Source organism: Colias philodice, chromosome 6, assembly GCF_061535455.1.
Source record: "Colias philodice isolate Cphi_HAF_F1 chromosome 6, ilColPhil1 Martin Lab GWU primary, whole genome shotgun sequence".
Taxonomy (NCBI): Eukaryota; Metazoa; Arthropoda; class Insecta; order Lepidoptera; family Pieridae; genus Colias; species Colias philodice.
Window position 1 is genome coordinate 728,172 of NC_143091.1, and position 23,107 is coordinate 751,278.

The 23,107-nt window shown below is 33.1% G+C and overlaps 6 protein-coding genes across 6 annotated transcripts in view; 3 read left to right on the forward strand and 3 right to left on the reverse strand.

The window, feature by feature from the left end:
* Positions 1–182: 182 nt before the first annotated feature.
* Dph2 (Diphthamide biosynthesis 2) lies at positions 183–3,670 on the forward strand. Its single transcript, XM_089695964.1, has 6 exons — positions 183–445; positions 531–643; positions 714–934; positions 1,153–1,362; positions 1,784–2,043; positions 3,156–3,670. The coding sequence occupies exons 1-6, from the start codon at positions 302–304 to the stop codon at positions 3,585–3,587; spliced, it is 1,380 nt and encodes a 459-aa protein (XP_089552090.1). The 5' UTR covers positions 183–301; the 3' UTR covers positions 3,588–3,670.
* LOC149487420 (coiled-coil domain-containing protein 124) lies at positions 3,585–5,433 on the reverse strand. The gene is made up of 4 exons (XM_089695966.1): positions 5,123–5,433; positions 4,713–4,892; positions 4,313–4,419; positions 3,585–4,014 (listed from the first exon to the last, which is right to left on the reverse strand). Exons 1-4 carry the CDS (start codon positions 5,279–5,281, stop codon positions 3,831–3,833), a joined length of 630 nt encoding a protein of 209 aa, XP_089552092.1. The 5' UTR covers positions 5,282–5,433; the 3' UTR covers positions 3,585–3,830.
* A 1,322-nt stretch (positions 5,434–6,755) lies between these two features.
* Positions 6,756–8,983, forward strand: LOC149487421 (proline-rich protein PRCC). The gene is made up of 6 exons (XM_089695967.1): positions 6,756–7,030; positions 7,114–7,310; positions 7,386–7,439; positions 7,514–7,981; positions 8,409–8,624; positions 8,842–8,983. Exons 1-6 carry the CDS (start codon positions 6,925–6,927, stop codon positions 8,926–8,928), a joined length of 1,128 nt encoding a protein of 375 aa, XP_089552093.1. The 5' UTR covers positions 6,756–6,924; the 3' UTR covers positions 8,929–8,983.
* mRpS11 (mitochondrial ribosomal protein S11) lies at positions 8,965–10,253 on the reverse strand. Its single transcript, XM_089695968.1, has 4 exons — positions 9,963–10,253; positions 9,599–9,830; positions 9,372–9,437; positions 8,965–9,157 (listed from the first exon to the last, which is right to left on the reverse strand). The coding sequence occupies exons 1-4, from the start codon at positions 10,127–10,129 to the stop codon at positions 9,050–9,052; spliced, it is 573 nt and encodes a 190-aa protein (XP_089552094.1). The 5' UTR covers positions 10,130–10,253; the 3' UTR covers positions 8,965–9,049.
* A 796-nt stretch (positions 10,254–11,049) lies between these two features.
* uri (unconventional prefoldin RPB5 interactor) lies at positions 11,050–13,067 on the reverse strand. Its single transcript, XM_089695969.1, has 4 exons — positions 12,941–13,067; positions 12,608–12,851; positions 11,794–12,421; positions 11,050–11,536 (listed from the first exon to the last, which is right to left on the reverse strand). The coding sequence occupies exons 1-4, from the start codon at positions 12,968–12,970 to the stop codon at positions 11,086–11,088; spliced, it is 1,353 nt and encodes a 450-aa protein (XP_089552095.1). The 5' UTR covers positions 12,971–13,067; the 3' UTR covers positions 11,050–11,085.
* Positions 13,068–13,377: 310 nt separating this feature from the next.
* The window catches only part of LOC149487424 (NBAS subunit of NRZ tethering complex-like), a 33,196-nt gene continuing 23,466 nt past the window's right edge, over positions 13,378–23,107 (forward strand). Inside the window, exons 1-17 of the mRNA XM_089696023.1 lie at positions 13,378–13,547; positions 13,632–13,729; positions 13,844–13,977; positions 14,183–14,316; positions 14,580–14,674; positions 15,202–15,379; positions 15,685–15,840; positions 17,693–17,917; positions 18,213–18,317; positions 18,424–18,510; positions 18,798–18,992; positions 19,231–19,356; positions 19,635–19,758; positions 20,043–20,182; positions 20,444–20,757; positions 20,952–21,261; positions 21,861–22,016. Of these exons, the coding sequence (XP_089552149.1) occupies positions 13,476–13,547; positions 13,632–13,729; positions 13,844–13,977; positions 14,183–14,316; positions 14,580–14,674; positions 15,202–15,379; positions 15,685–15,840; positions 17,693–17,917; positions 18,213–18,317; positions 18,424–18,510; positions 18,798–18,992; positions 19,231–19,356; positions 19,635–19,758; positions 20,043–20,182; positions 20,444–20,757; positions 20,952–21,261; positions 21,861–22,016 (2,649 nt within the window). The 5' untranslated portion in view covers positions 13,378–13,475. The remainder of the gene's footprint in view (positions 13,548–13,631; positions 13,730–13,843; positions 13,978–14,182; positions 14,317–14,579; positions 14,675–15,201; positions 15,380–15,684; positions 15,841–17,692; positions 17,918–18,212; positions 18,318–18,423; positions 18,511–18,797; positions 18,993–19,230; positions 19,357–19,634; positions 19,759–20,042; positions 20,183–20,443; positions 20,758–20,951; positions 21,262–21,860; positions 22,017–23,107) is intronic.

Here is a 23,107-nt window from a genome sequence, read left to right on the forward strand (position 1 = left end):
ATATTTTTTAGGATACATAAATAGATATGACATACGAGTAGGAAGAGGAACATTTGAAGAAATTAATGAATTATAAAAGGAAGAATGATCGTTTAGAGAGCAAGAGAAAAATATGTTGTCTATATTTCCCTCATCAATGTCAATAATTGTCAGACTGACGACATTGACCATTGTCAGTTGCAAGTTGCAACTCAAATGAGATATCCCCAGTCTCAAAATACATGTTTTTATTTTAAATCCAGTTTTAATCGTGTACAATAAAACGTAAATTAAATTTTAAATATTAGTGCAAGTATTTATCATGTCTAATTTTACTACCGATGCACAATTGTGTATAGAGCGAGAATTAGAGCTCCCAAACATAAATAATGATTTTACGGACATAAATACACAATACCACATAAGTGAGACTTGTAAATGGATTAACGAGCATAATTATACAAAGGTTATATCCATACACAACATTATTAAGGCTTATGAAATGTATTGTAACTTGTATTGATTAATATTGATGTAAAATTGTTCTTCAGGTGTGCTTACAATTTCCTGATGAATTACTTGGATTAAGCGCTAGCATTTATGAGGAATTGAAGAAAGAGACCACTGCTGATCTTTACATATTGGGTGATACATCTTATGCAAGGTAATATTATTCAAATAGATATATGAAAATTGTTCATATTGTATATATGTAAACTAATATGTTTTTTCAGTTGTTGTGTAGATGCTGTTGCTGCTATGCATGTACAAAGTGATGCCATAATACACTATGGACACACCTGCTTCAGTAAATCCAACATTCCAGTATATTTAGTGCTGAATGAGACCCCTTTGGATGTGTCCAAAACATTAAACACTCTGAAACAAGATATCAACTTGGCTTCACAAACTGATATATGCCTTTTCTATGATTGTGGTTTTGAACATTTGAAAGGTAATATAATTATTAGTTATTGGAGGTATTTGAAAAAATAACAACAACAAAAATATTACTTTTTTGCATATTCCCTATATCACTTTTTTATCTTATTCTGTGCAAAATTGTATACAAGCGAACTATAAAGAAGTATGAATACAAAAAAGTTTAACATTACATCCAGTTGTTGTTACATAACAAAATATATAAAATTATACAAAATTGCTTGATTTCAGATGAACTAGCTGAACATTGGTTCCAACTCTACCCAACAGGGTACATTGCTTATATAGATATGAAAAATGAATCAAACCATACATTTTTTGGAAGAGTTGTTAATAATAAGGACAATGAAGAATTTTCTAGTGATATACTAAAAGACTGCATTTGCATCTATATTGGTTCCAGAGGACAGACATTCTTTAATTTCTCTGTTTCAATACCAGGTATGTACAGTTCTAAATCTTATATATAAAATTCTCGTGTCACAATGTTAGTCTGCATACTCCTCCGAAACGGGTGGACCGATTCTCATGAAATTTTCTGTGCATATCGGGTAAGTCTGAGAATCGGCCAACATCTATTTTTCATATGTACCACGGGCGAAGCCGGGGCGGACCGCTAGTAAAATATAAAAAGATCAAAAGCATATATTGCAGAGCTACCTACAATTTGTATGGCACTTCTAAATACTCCACTTATTTTCATGGCAATGGTAATTTACAAAATATAAACAGTTTATTTTTTAAAGAAAATATTGAATTTTGTTTTAATTAATGATACTTGATAAGAATGAAGTATTGGTAATCAAATAAGCAATACATCATGTTTATATTGCATATAACTCATTTGTATATTATTCCTCAGCTCAAAAGTGGTACATACTGGACCCAACCACAAATCAAATTGACATTGTAAATGAGACAGCCTGGTTCAAAAGACGGAGGCATTTAGTTGAGAAGTGCAAGGATGCTAATGTAGTTGGCATCCTGATTTGCAAACTGGCTGGAGAGGAAACTAAAGATATTATAACCAGAATGAAGCAACTGTGTAAAGCAAATGGGAAGAAGAGCTATATTGTGTCCGTTGGCAAACCTAATGTACCAAAACTGGCTAACTTCCCTGAGGTAGATATAGTTCATAAATTTACTCCTGAATATTTATAAAACATTGCTTGCAACAGATAAAAAAAGTTTTACATGAAAATACCCTTAATAATAAAATATTAAATAAGTTTTATATTGTAAAAGTGAATAGAAAACCTCTAATACTGATTATAATAAACAAACAAATTACCTATTAGTCCGGGATACATCGCCCATTTTTGCAAGTGATTACTATCAAGCTAATTTTTCGTGAGTAGCTTTATTTTGATGAGATGCCCAATAATTTCATGTACGAAACTCTCGATTGTGGTAGCTACCAGAGGAAACAAGGATAAAATATTTTGATTTGATGGTTCTCAAATACTAACTGAATGTTTTTTTTTTGTTCAATCTCAAGATAATTATCTAAATTATTCGAAAAAATATTTGTCCTACAAAATCTATGGTTTGATCAAAGAGTCCCCCTTTCCAATGTGTATCGATAACGAAGTCATCATAAATGATTACTAACCAGCAGATTTTTTTATTTTCACTTATTTAATACTTATATAATTCAACAGACATATTGTCCTACAAATTGCGTAATAAATATTTGAGAACCGTCAAATCAAAAAATTTTATCCTTGTTACCTCTGTAAGCTACCACAATCGAGAGTTTCGTACATGAAATTATTGGGCATCTCATCAAAATAAAGCTACTCACGAAAAATTAGCTTGATAGTAATCACTTGCAAAAATGGGCGATGGATCCCGGACTATATATCCTATGTGATATTACACGAAATAAAATGCCATAAATTTGTATAGAATTAGTTATAAATTTATAAAGAATAGAAAAAATTCGATCACGAGGCGGGACCCGAACCCGCATCCTTTCGCGCCATTCCGGGGCGGATGCCTGACCAACTCAGCCACTCGTGACCCGCCAGAGCAATCGAATTTATTGTATTCTTTTCAGTTTTATGTGTCTTAAGGGACACATCGAATTTTTTCTATTCTTTATAAATTTATATTCATTATAAAGCATTTGAATGCCATAAAACCAAAAATATCAATTAGAATTAGTTAATAAATTATAAACCTATGTATTCTAATTACTAATTATTTTTAATCTAAATATTGAATTGTTACAGATTGACATCTATGTTATGATTGCCTGTCCAGAAAACGATCTTTACAACTCGCGTGACTTCTACAAACCTCTGGTCTATCCATATGAGTTGGAAGTGGCTCTTAACACTAACAGGAACCCTTATTTCACAACACATATAACGGATTACGACCAATTATTACCAGGTAGAAAGCATTACTGCGACATAAATGAAGTTGTCGAAGGTACAGATGTAAGTCTGATCACTGGGAAGATAAGGGAAACTAAACTCACAAATGCAACTGGCAGCAATGAATTAGCAGAAAAACAAAACTGGGAACTGGAAGGCATTGGACAAAATCTGCAAAACAGATCATGGAAGGGTCTAGAACAAAAATTGGGCGAAACAGAAGTAAAAACAGTCGAACAGGGCCGTAAAGGAATTCCTCTGCAATACAATAATGAACCGGAGTGATTTAAAAAACATTTATTTTTATTTACAATGTCGTACAAATAAATGTTTTAAGATTTACAATAAATTATTTTTTATATTTTTCATTGCTGCTTTTCAGTTATGGAGTGACAAATATATCATGCATTTTATGTATGTATTACAATCTAAACAAGAACATTTGCAACCATAGACACACTTTTTTTTCTCCTTTAGCAACACTGACTCAGGTCCTTTAGCTTCCACATTTGAGAATTCTGGTGACATTTAAACCTTTTGGTTGAGTGGATTTTGAGGGGATTTCAACCATTCCTTCCTCAGCATTTGCTTCAGTTGAGATAACCGTAGAGAAGGATTCTCTGCTTTAAGCCTGGGTAGATTAATTTCCTCAAATGCTGTATATGCTGCCTTCAATCTCTTTTCTGGATGTTTATCTACATCTACTTTATCGCTGTAAATAAATTGTATGATCATTTAATTAATATGATTATTATTTATTTATTATCAGAACATCAAAGGTTCTTGTTATTAGTATTATTTCTTAATTACTATGTTAGTTATATGAATATTATAAATCTTATAAGATATTAGAGAAATCTTGTTATTATAAGATTGTGTTCATAGTTTTGATGCAAAGTTATTTCATTTCATATCAAAATTTGTGATAAAGTATACTGTTTGCAAAAATGAGTCAGTAATTACTGACTGATTTTAAGTAAAATATCTGAATAAATATTTTTTAAACATACCTCAGTATTGAAATAGCCTCATCAACAGACTGGGCCAATTCCCCATCGATTTGTAGCCTGTTCAAGTTCTCTGTAAGAACAGGCTCCTCAACAACAACTTTAGGAGGCTGAAAGTAAAATCATGATAATGAATGTAAATAAAATACAATAAATTCACAAAGGAGATAAAAAGAAGAAGATTAGGTTACTATCAATCAATGAAAATCCAGGAAATACTTCATCTTCAAATCCTTAATATGTTTACTTCGTTTAAATACTTTACTTTTGCATTTCAATAAGATTATTTTACTTTCCCATAAGAGACACAGAGGCCATATTAGAAAAATGAAACAATCACAATATTTTAATTTCTACAGTTTCATAAAGCTGTAAATTCAGATGATTATTTAATAAATATTACCAATGGTTTCTCAGGTGCAGCTTTAATTGTCTTCTCCTTCATTTGAGTGATTTGTGCCCGTGTTATCTTTGGTGGTGGCGGAATAGCTTTGCCCTTTATAGATTCCATCTCTTTCTCCAATAGTGCCTTCGCCTCTGCTTTCTTTTGAAGCTGTTCTAGGCGTTTTTTCTCTTGTTCCTCCTGAAATAAATTACATTAAGTTTGGTATAAATAATGTTAGCTTAAATGTTGTTTTTGTTACCCATGTGTTTTAATTGTTAGGAATATTCTAATAAGGAAAACATTTAAATCAAATTATCTGAAATTGTTTTAATATCTTTATGACTCGCGTTCACTTGCAATAATGCAAGTTGACGCGTTGAATATTAAATTCAATAAAGCAAAAAAACGATAAGACAACTACTAGTAACCTTTTTCTGTTGCTTTTTCTTCAATTTTTCGTCATTGTCATCCCATTCAGCATCCTCGATCATCTTTTTTAGTTTCTGGTCCTTTTCTTGTTTCGCATCTTCTTTCCGTTGTCGAGCAGCGACTGCTTTACTATTTTCACCGGCAAACTTCTTTGGCATTTTGGCAATTTGAAATCCTTTTTAGCTTAACAAAATTGTACGTATATTAGACTCGGATTTATTAATAATTTAATATTTTAGGTTGTGACTTGTGAGCGTAAAAACAAATATTTCGCCACCTTCCAGCTGTTTCTTCTATTTGAAGTTGACAATGACAATTTGACAGTCAGAGCCCAGAGGGTACAGAGAGGAAAATTAAAAAAAAATATTATGGCGCATGAAAAACACGAAAAACACATTTTACTTCAGAACTTTCACTACAATACCTACAGAACTATACTTACTTGAACTCACACTTGAACTCATATTAGGGATGCTCGATGAACATCGATGTTCGATGATCATCGATGTTGAAAGCAAAAACATCGCTGTTTTAACATCGATATTGCTATACGAAAAATATCGTAACATCGATGTTAACGGCATCTGTCATCGATGTTAACTCACGGCCTCACGCACGACACGACCAATGCAACTTACGAAGTTACGAAACAAAATATGTCTTTTATGAACGCATCCACAACACAAATCAAGTTTATTTTGAACTTTGAACGCGTATTCATTCATTCAGGGCGCACCGGTCGTTCCTTTTATCAACAAAGAAATAGATTAAAAGGTTCTTCTTTATCTAAATTACTCTTCTTGCAGTCAATTGATAAAAAATATTGGAATATGTAATCATTGGATCTCTTTCTTAATAAATTCCGAACTTTTACAGTTTTACACTGTGTTTTATTTTTTTGTCCGTTATTATTGCATAAGGGTGCACTCACACACATCAGTCACCGTCACGGCACGTCACCGGACAGGATTAAAAAAAAATATGTATCAATAGTTCTAGTATGACTCTGTTCCCACACGACAGTCGCCGGCACGAAATCTATCAGTGACGTCACCGGTCAGGCACGTCAAATAATCTTTCCATACATGTATCATACTTTTATCCCCACTCACCCGGTGCCGTCACGTCTCAGTTCAGTCAGCGTCGTGCTACCGTCAATTGCTACATGTTCTCTAGTGTGACACACGTCTAATCACTGACTAACCTGATGTATGTGTTCAATGATTCAGTCAAACCGGCGACGTGACTGACGGACAACATGACGGTGACTGGTGTTTGTGGATACGTACACAAACCGTCACCGATCAGTCATCGGTGACTTGACGGTGACTGATGTGTGTGAGTGCACCCTAAATCATCGATGATATCCAACATCGATGTTCAGTTTTCGATAAATATCGAATATCGATGTCGGGCTTTCGATTATGACATCGATGTCAACATCGATGTTTTTCGAATATCGATCATCCCTAACTCATATTATTATTAATCCTGAATCCAAAGCATGAATAGAGGCGATTGACCTCGTATCTATTTGTAACTTTTGCATTTACGAAAGATTTTTCTACGTGCGTCAATTTCTCTGACTAATATATAGTTATCTGTGGTCAATTCTATCCGATTTTTGACACTGACATTTGCAATAAATCATTTTGTAAATACAAAATATTATTATTTGTATTGTAAATACTAATAATAGTAAATAATAGTGTTTAATTGCTGAAAAAAGGCATTATATTCTATCTTCTAATCCGTCAACGAAACTTACACATTATTTATCGATTTATAAAAATTCAAGAAGATGGCATTGGTTGCTTACGACAATAGTGATGGAAGTGATTATGAAGAGGATGAAAATGAAACCCACGTTGTTACACCTGCTACTTCTTTAAATCAAGCTTTGAAAGGTAAAATATAATTGGACAATATTCATTTTATATAATTTCTTGAATTTTTTTTATTAAAATTAACATTCATGTTCCCATTGTAGGTTTGCCACCAAAAGAATCTAACACTGTTGAACAAAACGATCCCGACGATGACCAGAATCTCTTTAATCAGCTGCCAAAACCTACTACTCAGAAAATTGTAGTTAAGGAGGAAGATGATGAATTTCTTCATAAAAAGGCAACAATAAGTGAAGTTGTAAAACCCAAGTCAAGAATTACAGTACCCTCTTTAAACGATGTAAGTCTAATTATTGTAAATTGCCTGTTATATAAAAATTAAAAAATAATATAAATTTCTTGTCATATTTTCCAGTTTAAAGATGTTGAAGATGCAGTTCCAAGTGTGAGACCAAAACCAGCAAATGGGGTAAATATGATAATGATAGCTATTATAAATACCTGCCTTTGTGCTCCTAGTCATATCAATAAGCTTTATTACAGAAAAAATCAGGATTACTCAGTATGTTACCACAGCCTAAAAATGGAACTGGCACAACATCCAAAATGTTAATACCACAGTCAGTTACGAAAAAACCACAAACCGCATCAATTAAGAAAAAAGGTCCACTGCCATCTCCCATGAAAAAAGCTAAAGTGGAAACAAAGAATTTGTTATTAGCAGACTATTCTGATGATAGCGATGAAGATATAGAAAATGACTTTTTCTCAATTCATAAGACAGTGGAATTGCCCCCTGCAGATGAGCCTTTGGACATTGATGTCAAGACTGAAGTACAGTCATCAAGTAAAAAGGAACCGAGAAGTATTGAGTCTTATTTCAAAAAGGAAGAGCCTGTGGAATTGGAACCGGAATGTGTAGAACCTGAATATGATGTTAATCCTGATGCTTATCAAAATGTAGAAGACAGTAATGATACAAATAATGAAGCTGTGCTGGATGAAGAAGCTGTAAGTATAAAAAATAGTCTAATGGCTTAAAGTGACAGATATAAGAAACTTATATCTACACTAATATTATAAAGAGGAAAACTTTGTTTGTTTGAATGTAATGAATAGGCTCATAAACTACTGGACCGATTTTAAAAATTCTTTCACCATTTGAAAGCTACATTATCCACGAGTAATATAGGATAGGTTTTATCAAATTCCACGGGAACAGGAACTATGCGAGTTTTTCTTTGAAACCGCGGGCGGAGCCGCCGGCGGAAAGCTAGTGTAAAAATATAATGTTAAAAAACTACATTACATGTATTTTTTTAAAAGCAATTATTTCTCATGTTTTTCCTTTATTTATAAAGTCAAAAATTCACACAGGATTTGTTAACTAATTTGTTCACAAAAATATTGTAATCTACAGTCATTTAATTTTTTGTAGATATTAAAATTATGTGGCACGAGAGGAAAGCGCAAGCGGGAAGAGATTCAAATTGTGGATATCAATCAACAAGAGGTTCTCAAGGATGCAAGGGAAATGTTGCTCAGGGGTCTGATGGACGATACGACGAAACGGCAATCGCACAGTAAGAAACGTGGCAACGAACCCACCAGTCAGCAGAAACGGAAACACCAGATCACATATTTGGCGCATCAAGTAAGTTCTCAATTAAGTTCATATAACTGTAGTATGTTATCATTGCTATTATTGTACAGTTTGGATAAAACTTAGTAAAATGTTATTTATCTTTTTATTTAATTGTAATTTGCAATGTATTAAAAATATATATATTAATCTGTTAGTCCATTTCATAGGCGTCATGTTTTTTATCATAGTTACGTAAGATCTATATTTTCTTTTAATTTTTTTTCAGGCTAAAGCAAATGAAGCTGAACTTCAGAACCAATGGGCGAACAACAGGATGACAAAGAGACAGACACAATCAAAATATGGTTTTTAAGTAGATAATAATAATATGTAACCTGTTTGTAAATAAATTAAACTTTTTTTTTCTATTTTCAATTTTTTTTTATTCACTAAATATATTCCTAGTTGCTTATAAGAAAAAAGATTGGTGTATTCTACAGTCTCCTAGCTTTTCTTGGTCTTGGAGGGTTCCATGAAACATGTGTAGCATCAGTGACTGATACAACTTGAAGACCAGCCATTGTTAACCCTTTGACAGCAGACTGGAAAAGTTCAATGAAAATTAATATTATCAAAATCAGAATTAATAATAAATCTTATGAGTTAGATTAACAAATTATAGATGGATAAAAAAAAGAATAGATGAAATATTGAACATTTAAAACATGAAAAATTCAAAGTGAACTGACAGTTATTTAGAAAATATTTTTTTATTATTTATCATTCCAATCCAAAGAACAACAGAGGTATACTCACCAATCTCCCTGGTCCAAGACCTTGCACCCTCACTCTTATGGTTCTAAATCCTTTATCAATAGCTCTCTACAAAATTGGAAAGACAATATTAAGTAACATGCTGCATTTAACTAATAAATGAATATGGGAAAATACTTTAGAATATATTACATTTATTTTATGAATACAAGAGCAATCTGTGAATATAGAAATATCTTTATATTTAGGAATATCATGAGAATACTTACAGTGCCAATGGCTATAGCTGTTGTTTGAGCAGCTATATTTGTCCCTTTTTTCGTGTTTTTAAAACCTTCCATACCGCAAGACCTAATAAGTTTCACTGTGCCATCAGCATTTGTAATTGTGAATATAGTATTGTTATGTGACACTCTTATATTACAAATTGGCAGATCTTTGTACAGCACTCCATCATGTAGCTCATTGTCTGATTCCAATGTTGGAAATAAGTTCCTTTTCCTGAAAACAAAATTTAAGTTATTCCTTATCAAACAAATTTGAAAAGATTACCAAGAACAATATCCCATTTATATGTGGGCTTAGGTTGACCGCTAGAATTGAAAAAATGAAGCTGAAGAAATGTTTGCTTACTGTTTTAACACGGCATCTAAATCTATAATCTTTTCGCCCTGTACTCCTTCATCATCTGCAGGAATTCGTTTGTGATCAAATTTTTCCTTAGATAAAGGAGCCGCAGTGTGAAACGATCGGACGACGCCAACAGAGACGCGTAAGCTATTTCTGATTGCGTTTAACATTTTAAGACTAAATCACCACATAAATTATCATACAACAATTAAATAATTGTTTTTAGAAATTCGTCCGATTAAAAATAAGTCCTAACCTATAAATAAATGGATCTGACAAGTGACAGCTATCAATTAGGGTGCACTCACACACATCAGTCACCGTCAAGTCACCGATGACTGATCGGTGACGGTTTGTGTACGTATCCACAAACACCAGTCACCGTCATGTTGTCCGTCAGTCACGTCGCCGGTTTGACTGAATCATTGAACACATACATCAGGTTAGTGAGTGATTAGACGTGTGTCACGCTAGAGAACATGTAGCAATTGACGGTAGCACGACGCTGACTGAACTGAGACGTGACGGCACCGGGTGAGTGGGGATAAAAGTATGATACATGTATGGAAAGATTATTTGACGTGCCTGACCGGGGACGTCACTGATAGATTTCGTGCCGGCGACTGTCGTGTGGGAACAGAGTCATACTAGAACTATTGATACATATTTTTTTTTAATCCTGTCCGGTGACGTGCCGTGACGGTGACTGATGTGTGTGAGTGCACCCTTAACATAGGTACTTGTTTTGTCGGTGTCACTTGTTTTTAAATTCTGAGCGCTTTTGTGGTCTTGCCATCATATTACTTGCTCTGTGGTCTTGCCGTCTTGAATCAAAATCATTTTATGGATCAATAATTAGTATTTATGATTTAATTAAATATTCCACGCTGAATGTAAATATGCAAAAGAAAGCATTTGAATAGCAATAATACAAAATTATATCTTTTTCATTTGCACGCTGTTTCATACCTTTTGAACTTACCATTGAAACATGTCTTGAATACATACAAATGGTAATCGTTGAAAATTTTTATTTTTAAAAATGTGTCAAGATTAAAAGAAAAGTGCTAATTTTTGTTTATATAAGTATGTATTTCATTAATAACAAATTGTTACCATTATGCAACTATGGTTTTTGTTGCCTTCTCTTTTTAAACAAACTAACTGGTCTTGACGGGTTATTCGATTTTTCATTACATTCAGCTTTTTCTATAACATCCTTTACAACAATAGTATGCCTCAATTCCTCCTCTGGTTGTACATTTGTTATTTCTGGAGCAATTGTTTCTATCTTATCATTGTCATACTTAGATTTTCTTAATATAGAAGTTTTTCCGTCAATAAATAAATTAGAATATGCTTCATATATATCACTTGGTTTGGTTATTCCCTTGTCAGGAATGTATGGTTCTATATTTGGTTCTACATCTGAATGTTTAAATGTTATTTCTAATGTTTCACTGTTATCTTCATCAGCAAATGAAACACTTTTCTTCAGAGATGTTGCAGTTGATCTTTCTTCGGATATTTCAGATATTTCAGTATCATCTGAATCTTCATTTAGAATATCATCTAATCTGAAAAATATTAAAATTGTAAATAAAATCTTCTTTCGTCTTTAATTAATTAGTTATACTTAAATATGAAATTTTGCAAAAATATGATATTTTAAAAAATTTCTTATTTTTACACACAAATAATAATTCTTAATAAAAAGAGAAAAAACAAAATAATATTGGTGGTAACTGTATTTGTAATTGCATAATAAAAAGCTTATCTAGTTGAAGTAAGATTAAAGAAAAGATTTGGCATAATATAAAACTGGTTAAAGTACCTTTCCATTTCATCTTCGAGCTCATCAAGTTGTTCCATTTCATCCAATTTACCTATTAAATCTTGTTCTGTTTGACATCTACCTCTCTCCTTATTCTTCAATTCTATAAGTTTAACTTCTAAATCCTTTTGCCTATCTATAACCTGTTTTAATAAATCTACCTTTGATTTTGTGTCAACCTCTCTATTGGTATCACTTTTAATATTTCTATTAACTTCTTTATTTTCCTTCTGCTGCTCAGTTTGCTTTGTACTTTGTGGAAAGGTGATGGCTTCTTCATCTTTCACTATAAAGGATTCGTTACCATCTGAGTCTGAATCGTTTCTATTTGTCATGCTCCTATATTCAGCTTCCAATTCTTCTTGTAATTCCAGTTCCTCTAGTCTATTCCACAATTCCTCATCATCAGTCATTTCACTATCAATATTCTCTTTTTTCTTTTCCTCACTCTGATTGTATTGCCTGACTCTTTCTCTATGCTTTTCCCTCCATAATTTGTCTTCATCTTCTGTACAAGTCTCAATGATGTCTTGACCGGGTTGTTCATATACATTACTTACATTAAATGTTAACTGATTTTCTAAATATTCTTTCTCCTTTGTGTACACATCTACTTTTGCCTGAGCATCTGTGAAATAATTAATAACAATGTAATTCAATGAACTAGTCCAAGAATTGGCTACATTTTTTAATATTTATACTTATAGGCTTAAGTACAAATTTGCAGTTAAGATAACTAAGAATTGATTCTACACTAAAACAGTTAATATTTTAATGGTAAAATATGAGGTAATTATATAGATTTTTTGAGTACCTTTTATTCTATGTTGTCGTAATATTTCAGCTTGTTTTATTGAGCACTTAGCAAAATAATCAGCTCCAAGAGCAACTGTAACTTCATTTGTATGTTTGAGAGTTCCTCTAAATAATATTTTATTACCAATTGGCACTAAAATAGGCACTTTTAACTTATCACTATATGTACTAAAATCCAAAGACTCAAGGTTATTCAAATAGTCTTGCCAAAATGTTAAATTTCGTTCATTTTCTGCTAAACTCTGAAACAAAAACAAGGAGTTATAACCTGATAAATAATAAAAAATAAAAAAAAATAAAAAATAGCCAATATAATATTATTAGCACATACTTGTTTGAATACATTATCGAGAAAATTCATGGTGAGACTGAATAGTTAAAAATAAAAAAAATTACAAATAAATTGAAAAAGGTGTAAAAATATATTTGAAATTTTGAAAATGATGTTTGAGTTTGACAAATGACCGTCACTTTGACATTTTTGAAGTTGCAAAATAATAACGTTCAGAAATAGCTTTTTCGAAAAATACAACAATCTACACAGTTAAAATTCATCATTTTTACTCGACCTCAGGCCTCATTACATACCAAGTAGCACTTTTTTCAATAGAATAGCATCATCGGTATTTAAATCATAATATTATTATGTAGTCAATTAAATAATAAGATTATTCTTCGTCTTTTGTGGCAATTTCCGATCTTAAAATAGGTATTGATTTTGCCAACATAATTGGATGACATTGACAGCTGTTTTCAGACAACATCAGCTGTCGGAGGCGTATTATCACGTATTATTGAAAACATACGTTTTATTTCTGTTTTGTGAATAAAAATACAGAAAAAGTTAATAAAAATCTAGTACAAAAATGACCGAGAAGAATTCTATCCTGCATGAACTATACGTTTTCTCCGAATGGAAGCCAGAACCAGAGTATTTAGTAAGTTATTTTGCACATTATTGATTTTTATAAGGTCTTGTGTTTTATTAAATTTGTAATGTAATTTCCTATTCTACATTTCAGCAAAAATCTGACAATATATTTCCGGAAAATATATCAGCCTTGTGGAAATGGCTTAAATTTTTCGGTCCAAAAAAGAGTCTTATAGATAGTGTTACTGTGTAAGTTATTATAACAATTATTTACATTCTAAAATTACTTAAAAACTGACAAATAGTATTATCTTGTCATTTTAAATTTTCATGTCTTTATAATGTTATTGTTTCAATGTTCAGGCACACAGAAAAACAACAGAAATGGCATATTGCTTTAGGAGACGAAGGAAAAGTAGTTGCAGTACTAACTGACAATATATTGGAGATCAGAACCAAGCGCTCTGACTATGCAACAATTGCAGCAAGAACAACAGGTAGCTATTCAATATGCCCCTATTCAACAATTACAATTACTAATAAGCAAATCTTCATTAGAAATGGTAATAATTCAATATAACAATATATTCCATATGCATGAAGTGGAAGCTAATTTCCTTTTGTATATTTTATTTACTGACTCATTTAAGTGATTTAAAATGCTATATTAATACTATTAATTTTGCTTATGTATCATTTTAGTTTCAAGAGACCCATATGCTCAATGGAGGAAAGTTGTTTGGAGTCCCGACTGTTCATTTTTAGTGATTGCGTATGGCAATGGTGTTGTTAGTTTCTTTGATCTCACTGCTTCAAATTTATTTAACATTCCAATTGTAAGTACGGAATTATTTTTATATTATTATTTTTTTTTAGATCTAAAAAAATATTCCTTTCAAACATTAAGCAAATAAATATACAAATTTCTCCATATGCATTAATAGTGTCTTGGTATCTCTTCTTTACATATTTATATTATTTATATACTCTTTTATATATTTGAGGAACATATAAAAAGGTCATGTTTTTAATTTTTATTCTGATTCATCTTAAAAAAATATTTTACTATTTAGAGTTCTAAAGTTTTATATATTTGTAGGATTGTTCTCGTCCTGGAGGTTTGGAGTGCACAGACAACACTCATGCTGTATCTGAAATAATATTCATGCCCCTTCGGGTTAAGGATACTAAATGGTACGAATTTATCAAATACTAACTTGAATTTCTATTTTTATTTAAATTTTCATTATCATCATAATCTGTTGCTATTTTTTTATAGCTAAAAATAATTTATTTCTCAATAAGGTTACAATTAGATTCGTATAGAAAATCTAACTTGCTAAGTGTTGAACTGCACCAATTGTTTAGTTAATTACAGGTTTTATAAAGAACCTAAACTCAAGGAAATCAGATTATAAATTCCGTGAGACTACCAACATTCACTTATATTTCTTTTTATAAAGAGGGTTATTAACCATAGTGTATACTAGATTTCCGCCCGCGGCTTCGCCCGCGTTTTCAAAGGAAAACCCGCATATTTCCCGTTCCCGTGGGATTTCCGAAATAAAACCTATCCTATGTGTTAATCCAAGTTACCCTCTATATGTGTGCTAAATTTCATTGTAATCGGTTCAGTAGTTTTTATGTGAAAGAGTAACAAACATCCATACAAACTTTCGCCTTTATAATAGTATATAGTAGGATTATTCATGTTTTACCAGGTCATGGGAAGTGCTAGTAATCACATACGACGGCAAGTTGCGCGGCTTCCTAGTGTCGCAGACGGAGGGCTACAAGTTGCACCACACTTTTCAGTTCGCGGGCGGCGTGTCGGCGGCGGCGTATTGTGGTCCGCATGGAACTTTGTATGTCGCTGGTGTACCTCAGGCTGTTTATAAGGTAAATATTAAAAAAAAAAATTCATGTGGAGATTGTCTTATTATGCGCTGGATTTTTTTTCTCATTGGTTACTTATAAATAGTTAAAAAATAACTGACGCATTGTTAATGAGTTCGAATAAAGAGCGTATTGTATAGTTATTTTTAACAATGTATATGAGAAAATGCAATTGAATTGTTCTAAGTATAAAAAATGTTTTTATTTTTTATAAAGTTATTTATAGAAAAAAACGAGTTATTTATAGAATTTAGAAATGTATATAGATATGGAAGCAATTAAAATAAATAATATTATAAATTAAACAGGAAGCGAGTTCACCCTTATGCGCCGGTCTGACGGCATGGCGCATTCTAAATGACGAGCCATTCTACAAGTTATCTGTAGTTTCTGATGAGCTGGAGGCAAAGCTGGCCAATGAGCGCTATAAGCTCTATATACCCTTCGTTTATTCCAAGAACATGGTAAGTTGTAACACACACAAGACACAACAGTTAGTAAAATATTGCTGTTGTTTGGTATGATAAGAATAAAAAAGACGTGTGGCACTCGAGGACTCCCGCGGTCAAGCTACTGCATGCTATGCCTTCAAGCCACACCTCCGTGCCCGTTGGAGTAGGGAGCGTGAGGTTTTTTCGTTACGGAATTTCTGGATTCGGTCCCCGCTCTCAAGGCCCGCGATAGAAGCAATGCAATAGCTTAAAAAATTAGGTAACAATATTACAAATAGTGCAATTGCACGCCTCATAAGCGAAGCGTTGAGGTGGGTACTACTGTCACTTCGCGCAAAACATCTGATTTTTCAAACTTAAAATGTCTTTATGTATTATTACATTGCACTTGTAAGATAATACATACACACATATATTAAGAAAAAACACTATTTTTAACGTTCATGATATTTTTGATGTCATTTTTGTTATTTAAACTAGTTAAAAAACAGTTTAAAAAAGTTCTGTCTTGGACGTCCGTGTGTCTGTATGTGCGGATCCTTTTTCTTGTTAACACGATAGCGACCGAAATACTTTACTAATCGAGTCTTTTTTTTTCTCTTACGCTTGAGTATGCTCAGGAATAGAACCCTTTCATTTTTCAGGGTCTGATTCGATGTGGTTTAATTGTTATTAAATAAACAAAAATAATAATTAATAAATATTTATTAAAAAAAAATTATGAGGCGTGCACTTTTGGATTTTCCAAATTATTTTTTATTATTGACGAAAAAAATTTTCTAGTATAAAAGTTTACGCCCGATCATCTTAAAAAATCTCCCCCCCCCCTTTTCTGAAGAAAACTGTGCGTCATTTAGATCTAATTAGATTTTAATCTGAACAAGACAGACAGAAACAATAATATTTGTATTCTTTTTAAGTATTACACTGTAAATGTACATACATGGGTTGATCCAAAAGTAATGATAATCAATATTAAACAAGGTCATTACAGTTAAAATTATTATGTATTCCTCTAGATAGTCTTCTAACTAGATAATATACATCGATATTTTTTCTTAAACTTAAAAAAAAAAACAACTTTGACTTCATCCACAAAAACCCCTCTACTGCGGCCATCACTTCGCTGTCGTCTTAAAATTTCTTGCCTCGAAGGTGTTTCTTGTGCCGAGGAGAGAGATAGAAATAACTAGGAGCTAGATCTAACAAACAGGGTGGGTGTTCAAGCATTTGGAATGCCGATTTTTGAATGGCAGCCATTGCAACTGACGCTTTGTGATCTGGTGCGTTGTCTGGGTGAAACAGCATTCAAGCCCGCATTTTGCCATGTCTCTTTTCCTCACTAACCTACCGCAATCTTTTAATTTGGTATGTGTAGTAAGAGCCCAATATAGTGGGTACCTTCTTAAAATATCCCACCATAATTATTCCTTCAGCGTACCAAAAAACTACCGCTTTAATCTATCCCACTAATTTTCACTTTGAATTTCTTCATCGTCACTTTGGAAGCTCGCATCCAGGCCATTGATTGTTTCTTGGTTTCAGCATAAACATGGTGAACCCGGGTAACGTCCATGATCACAAATCGTGCCAAAAAATTATCCTGATCTCATAAAAAATTTGGAAATTCACCCTCTAAATGTCGAATCGTTGTTTCTTCTTTTCGTCGGGAAACATTCTGGCACCCACGGTTCACATTCAAATTAATGTAAATACTTGGAAACGTGTCCTGTTGATATGATTTTTTTGTGATAACTTAGTGAGTACATGAGCAAGCAAAAAATATTTATTTTATATTTTTATGTGCACAGGAAATACCCAATTATCATTACTTTTGGATCAACCAGTAAATATTCCATTTCAGAACTTCATAGTCCGCATGGTGCCATCACCAGACAGCAGCAAGCTCGCCTGCATCCATTGCAATGGTGATGTCTCAATATGGCGTTTACCTTTACTCCGTGGAGATTATAGGCACAAACTGGTCGAACAAGCGGAGTTCGACCTGCAAAACCCACTGGTCAAGGAGCCCAACGCCAAAGACCAGACGTTATACTATCCTGCTGATGTAGACTGGTGGAACGATCAGGTATTTTGAAAGATGGAAACAAAACAAGTATTTATACTTGTATTTACCATATCATCCTTGTAGTAAACGTATATGAAAACAAGAAAAAAACTTGAAACTAACATGTATCTGCGTGTTTGACTGCTCAGCATATGCTCTGTTTATAAATAAAACAATAGGCAGGCAAAACGCGCGGAGGATATTGCCGCCAAAGACAATACAAATTCAAGATATTTAAAAACAATTATTGTATTACAAATTACAATTAATTAACTCTTCATTAAATAATAAATTAAAAGTCATTTTGGTGTTCCAGGAAATTATAGTGTCCCGATTCAGTGGAGCGGTGTCAGTATGCGGGATTGAGGATATGATTAATATTTTGGGCAAGAAACCGGAGTTCTTTCAAGGCGCTCCTCAGGTATACTTCTAGTTTATTTTACTTCTGCATTAATAAATATAATAAACGAAAATAATGAAAATTGGGATTATTTCACATGGGGCAATATTTATTCTTATGTTTTTAGGTGCGATGTGCCCACGATGGAGCTTTTGTAGCGCTAGAGTGTGAGTCCAATGTAGTACCCGCTAATAAGACCCGTAGTGATGAATCGGTAAGTTTTAAATACATTTTTGCGGGCATTTTTTTCTTATGACAAAAATACATTTTATGTGGGTAGATATATGAGAGTAGAATACGTTTAAAATTTTTAAGCTTTACGGAGAAAAGATGCTACATACTAATTTTAGAGTAAGGTATATTTCTTTATAATTTATTTTTTACATATTTATCAGACATATTTTCGTCAAATGTTTTTTAATTACATTGGTTATGACTAAGGAGGTTGGATTGTTGAAATCATTGTTTATTTATACTTTAATTGCAATTTTTTTCAAACAGATGGCAGTAGTGAAATCGGAAGCCGAGGACGATTCAATGCTAGAAGTGGGCAAGGAGCTTATCAAGTCTGTGTTATACGCTATCACTGATATGGAGACATTCCAACCGAAACCCAAGAAGATCACCATTGTATCTCGCGTGTATAGGTTGCTGGGGGTTAAGAGCACCACACCGACGGAATTGTTTTCTAGAAAGGTAGATTCATAAGAAAATTTTATATTTTTTTAATTATTGAAGGTAGTCATAAGATTATACTCTTTTTCAGCTATTTGGCTAAAAATTGGAGTTAAACTAGATTTAATGAAATCTTTTCATACATGTTTAAGTTATATTTTCCTAATGTACATTTACAGTTATTTTATCCTAGCTCTAAAAATTAATAAAATTACCTATAAATTTTCATTTGCATTCTAACTAACTTTACCATTTTTAGATTGAGAGCGGCAAATATTCTGAAGCTCTTACCCTCGCAGAAGCCTTTGGGTTGGACAGCGATCTAGTCTATCAACAGCAATGGAGGAAAAATCCGGTTTCTACTGACGCTATACAGAATTATTTGGTAATTACATTTTTTTTAATATTCATAGGTCTTTCAGAATAAACTTCCCATAAAATGAAACGAAATCTGAATTTTCAAATTCTATATTCACTGTCACTTTTATAATCTCTTTAATAAAAATATTTTTTTTTTTATAATTTATTTAATTCTACTTCTTTACCCAGTCCTTGCCCAGTCTCATGGACAGATAATATACAAAAAATCCAAATCAAATGTTTTGTACCCTTTCCAAACTTATTGATCGAAAATACATTTAAAATTTATTGCTGTTCTTTCAGAGCAAAGTGTCGAAAAAGATCTGGGTAGTACATCAGTGTGTGGATCGAATTCCGGAGAGCCTTCCTGCGGCCCGCGCTCTATTGGACTTTGGGTTACAGCTAACAGCCACTGATATCTTGGATGGTTTGTAGAATAAATGATTATACATACACATATACGTCTCAATTATTCTGTACAATTGTACATCCTTTCGTGTCCAGTTAAATAAACCCTAAGTTCATTTATATGTATATATATTCTGTAGCAATGCTTCAATAGATAAACTTATTCCTTAAGCGTTGAAATACTAAATACTAAATTATGTTACTTCAAGTAATCCTCTCTTTTTTTCAATTTGTATTAATTGAGTAGTTTCTAGAGAGGTCAAACATAAATGAGCGATTATTAATTTTGTAATGTTATCACAGAAATAAACAAAGACCTACCGGAAGACGAATGGAAGGCGCCCGATGATATCACCTTGGAAGATCTGAATACCTACACCAGTGAACTATTGCGTTGTCGGCATGTGATGATATTCTATAAGGAGAGACTTAACCTATATGAGGTATAATAATATATGATTTTTGAAGTGAAACGTCTTTAGGCATGTTAAGAGTAAAATTTCAAGGTCACGTCCTGGCAATACCTTCACGTCATGGAATAAGGCGACGATTTTGGTATATTTGAATTGCCAAAGAAGTTTCACTTCTGACATGTGTACTCGGCACACGCGCTATTTTTTATTAATTTTGACTTTTTTTGCTTAAACTCTAGTATAAAATTCAATTAAAAAAAACTTTTCATTAATTTTGTAAATTTACTTCAGGCAATCCTTCAATGCGAAAAGTCTACATACATAAAAGATGAATACCATAGACTTCGTAGCAACAGCATAGTTTATAGCGCGTTGGAAATTGCGAAAGAAGGTCGCATAGAAGCTCTCACTTGTCTATGGCCGTATATAAAGAGCTTGTCCATGCAATTGGCAGTATTGGACAAGATACCAGAGTCAGCTAATCCACTGAACTATCAGCATTTATTGCCAACTAAGGAACCTATAGTTTGGTTCGAAAAGAAATCGCCGATTAAAATAAAGCCATCTGAGCATGAGCATGATTGGTGCAAGAAAGAGATTTTCAGGTAATTTTGACTATTGAAACTTTTTGACTAAGCTTAAATTTTTAAGTATGTACCCAAAATATTATGTCCAATTGACGTCCAGTAAAAAAACATAATTTTAAAAATGTTACATTTTTGAGTAAAATTATTTTAACCGCACTAATTATTCTGAAATATTTAGTATCCGAACATTAAACTTTGTTATGTTTTCTTAGACCAATCTGGAGTTCGAACTGGTCAGAAGACATGACACCCGAATCCGAAAACACTCTATCGGAAGAGGATATCTCAGAATGGTACCAACGACGTGCGCGTGAAATCGAAGGGCGCAGTGGTCTAGCCTCACATGCACTTACACTCATCACTATCGCCACTATAGGGGGCAGGGCCAATGGCATGGATACTATACTGTTCCATTTACTGACCCTAGCCACGCTTCTGTATGAGCTCAATGTGGAAAATGTGACCCTGGCTGATCTGGAGAAAATGGATGTGCTGGATGTTTGCAAGTTGTTGACGAAATTTGTGAGTTTATTTTTCATGTGTTTTAAATGTCTTATGAGTTAAAGATATTTGTTTTCACGTGAAACTGACTTTAGATTTTAAGCACGGCAAAATTGTTTACTTTTTAAACGTATGATCCCTTTCACAAGAGAGGATAAAAACTCGAAATATTAATGTTACACATAATGAATTATTTCAAATTTTCAATGTAAAAAAAATCCTGAAATAATTGCTATAAAGTTATAGGAACACTATCTGTAGGCATGGTAAGGCGAAGGACACAAGTTCCCATTCCGCTTTATAATCGAATATTTATTATACGTTGCTTTTAACGACGTAACATTAAAATTATAAGACATTCGAAAGGAAGTAAAATCTATTTATTGACAAAACACTTAATCTCGTGATTAACATAAGTTTTGACGTGACAACGTCTTATAATTCGATACATCCGGCTGCACGCACGAAAAAACATGACTCATGCGGCGTTACCTCGCTCTGAGGCGTTCCATGTAAGGCTTGAAGTGCGAGCGCGGAACACAAAGAAGCACAATCGGACGTTGTCACGTTCAACTATCGTCAGTAAACGGACAGACAACCAATTTTTTTTTATTTTCCAGTCGACAACAGAGACGTTCCTAGCGGACCTGCGCAACTTCGTGATGCCGTTCCTCAAGCGGCACGAGGTGATCGTGCGCCAGGAGGGGCTGGCCATATCCAATCTCATCAACTTCCTGGAGAAGCTTAGTGAGGACGACCTTACACTTGTGCTTGAGGTAAGTGTATATGATTGAAGAAAATAATTTGCATGCTGTTAAAAACGGCTAAACATACTGAAAAAGTGAATTGTAACTTCTTTGTGTACCGTGTTTACTATAAATAAATAAATATTTCAGGACAATTTTCACACACGGCACAATCTGATCCCATACTAAGCTTTCGCTTGTGTTATGGAAACCAGATGGCTGATAAACATACATATATAATTTTAAATAAATACTTATATAGATAATTTACACCCAGACACAGGGCAAACATCTATGTTCATCACACAAATATTTGCCCCGGGTGGGAATCGAACCTACGACCACTGGCTTGGAAGGCAGGGCCACTACCAACCAAGCCAACCGGTCAGTCACTGTTGCTGTTTACTGGCTAATGAATGAATTAAATGAATTAAAAAACGCCCGGTCCCCGTGCCATGACATCGTAATGGAGTATTATTTCTAGCGACACGACATTAAATGACAGCGCTTTATAGGTCGCTTAATACCATCGCTTTACCCTTACTGGAGAGAATAGCAATATAAGACATTAGGACAACCTCCCTGTTCTATAGCATCATCGTATATTATAATAGGTACATTTCACGGTATAAAAATGTACCTATAGTCGGCACGGCGAAACATGATCCCTGTGACACTGACAGTTATTCCCAAGACACAACCTTGTAATGGCGACACCATTAAATTAGAAACTTGTTGGAGGCGTCTATAAAGGGCATTTATTAATTTTTACGTAGTTTTATGCCATTATAACATTCCGTTGGAATTATAACAATTCTTAACATTCAACGTTTACTGCCTGCAAAACTTACATCGTTTCACGTTTGGCATTAATCGACTAGTGCGGAAGTAATAAACAAAAGTCGATAATGGAAATGATTCAATATTTTTAAAACCGAAAGATCAAACCAAATAGTAAGACTATACCTGAAAAAAATATCCATTTACAAAATTTTTTCAGACAAATTAAATCGGGACATCCATTTTCATGATAAAATATACACTATACCCGGCGCGGCGAATGATGATTCCTATGACATTGACAGTTATTCTCAAGAGACAAACTTGTAATGGCGTCACCA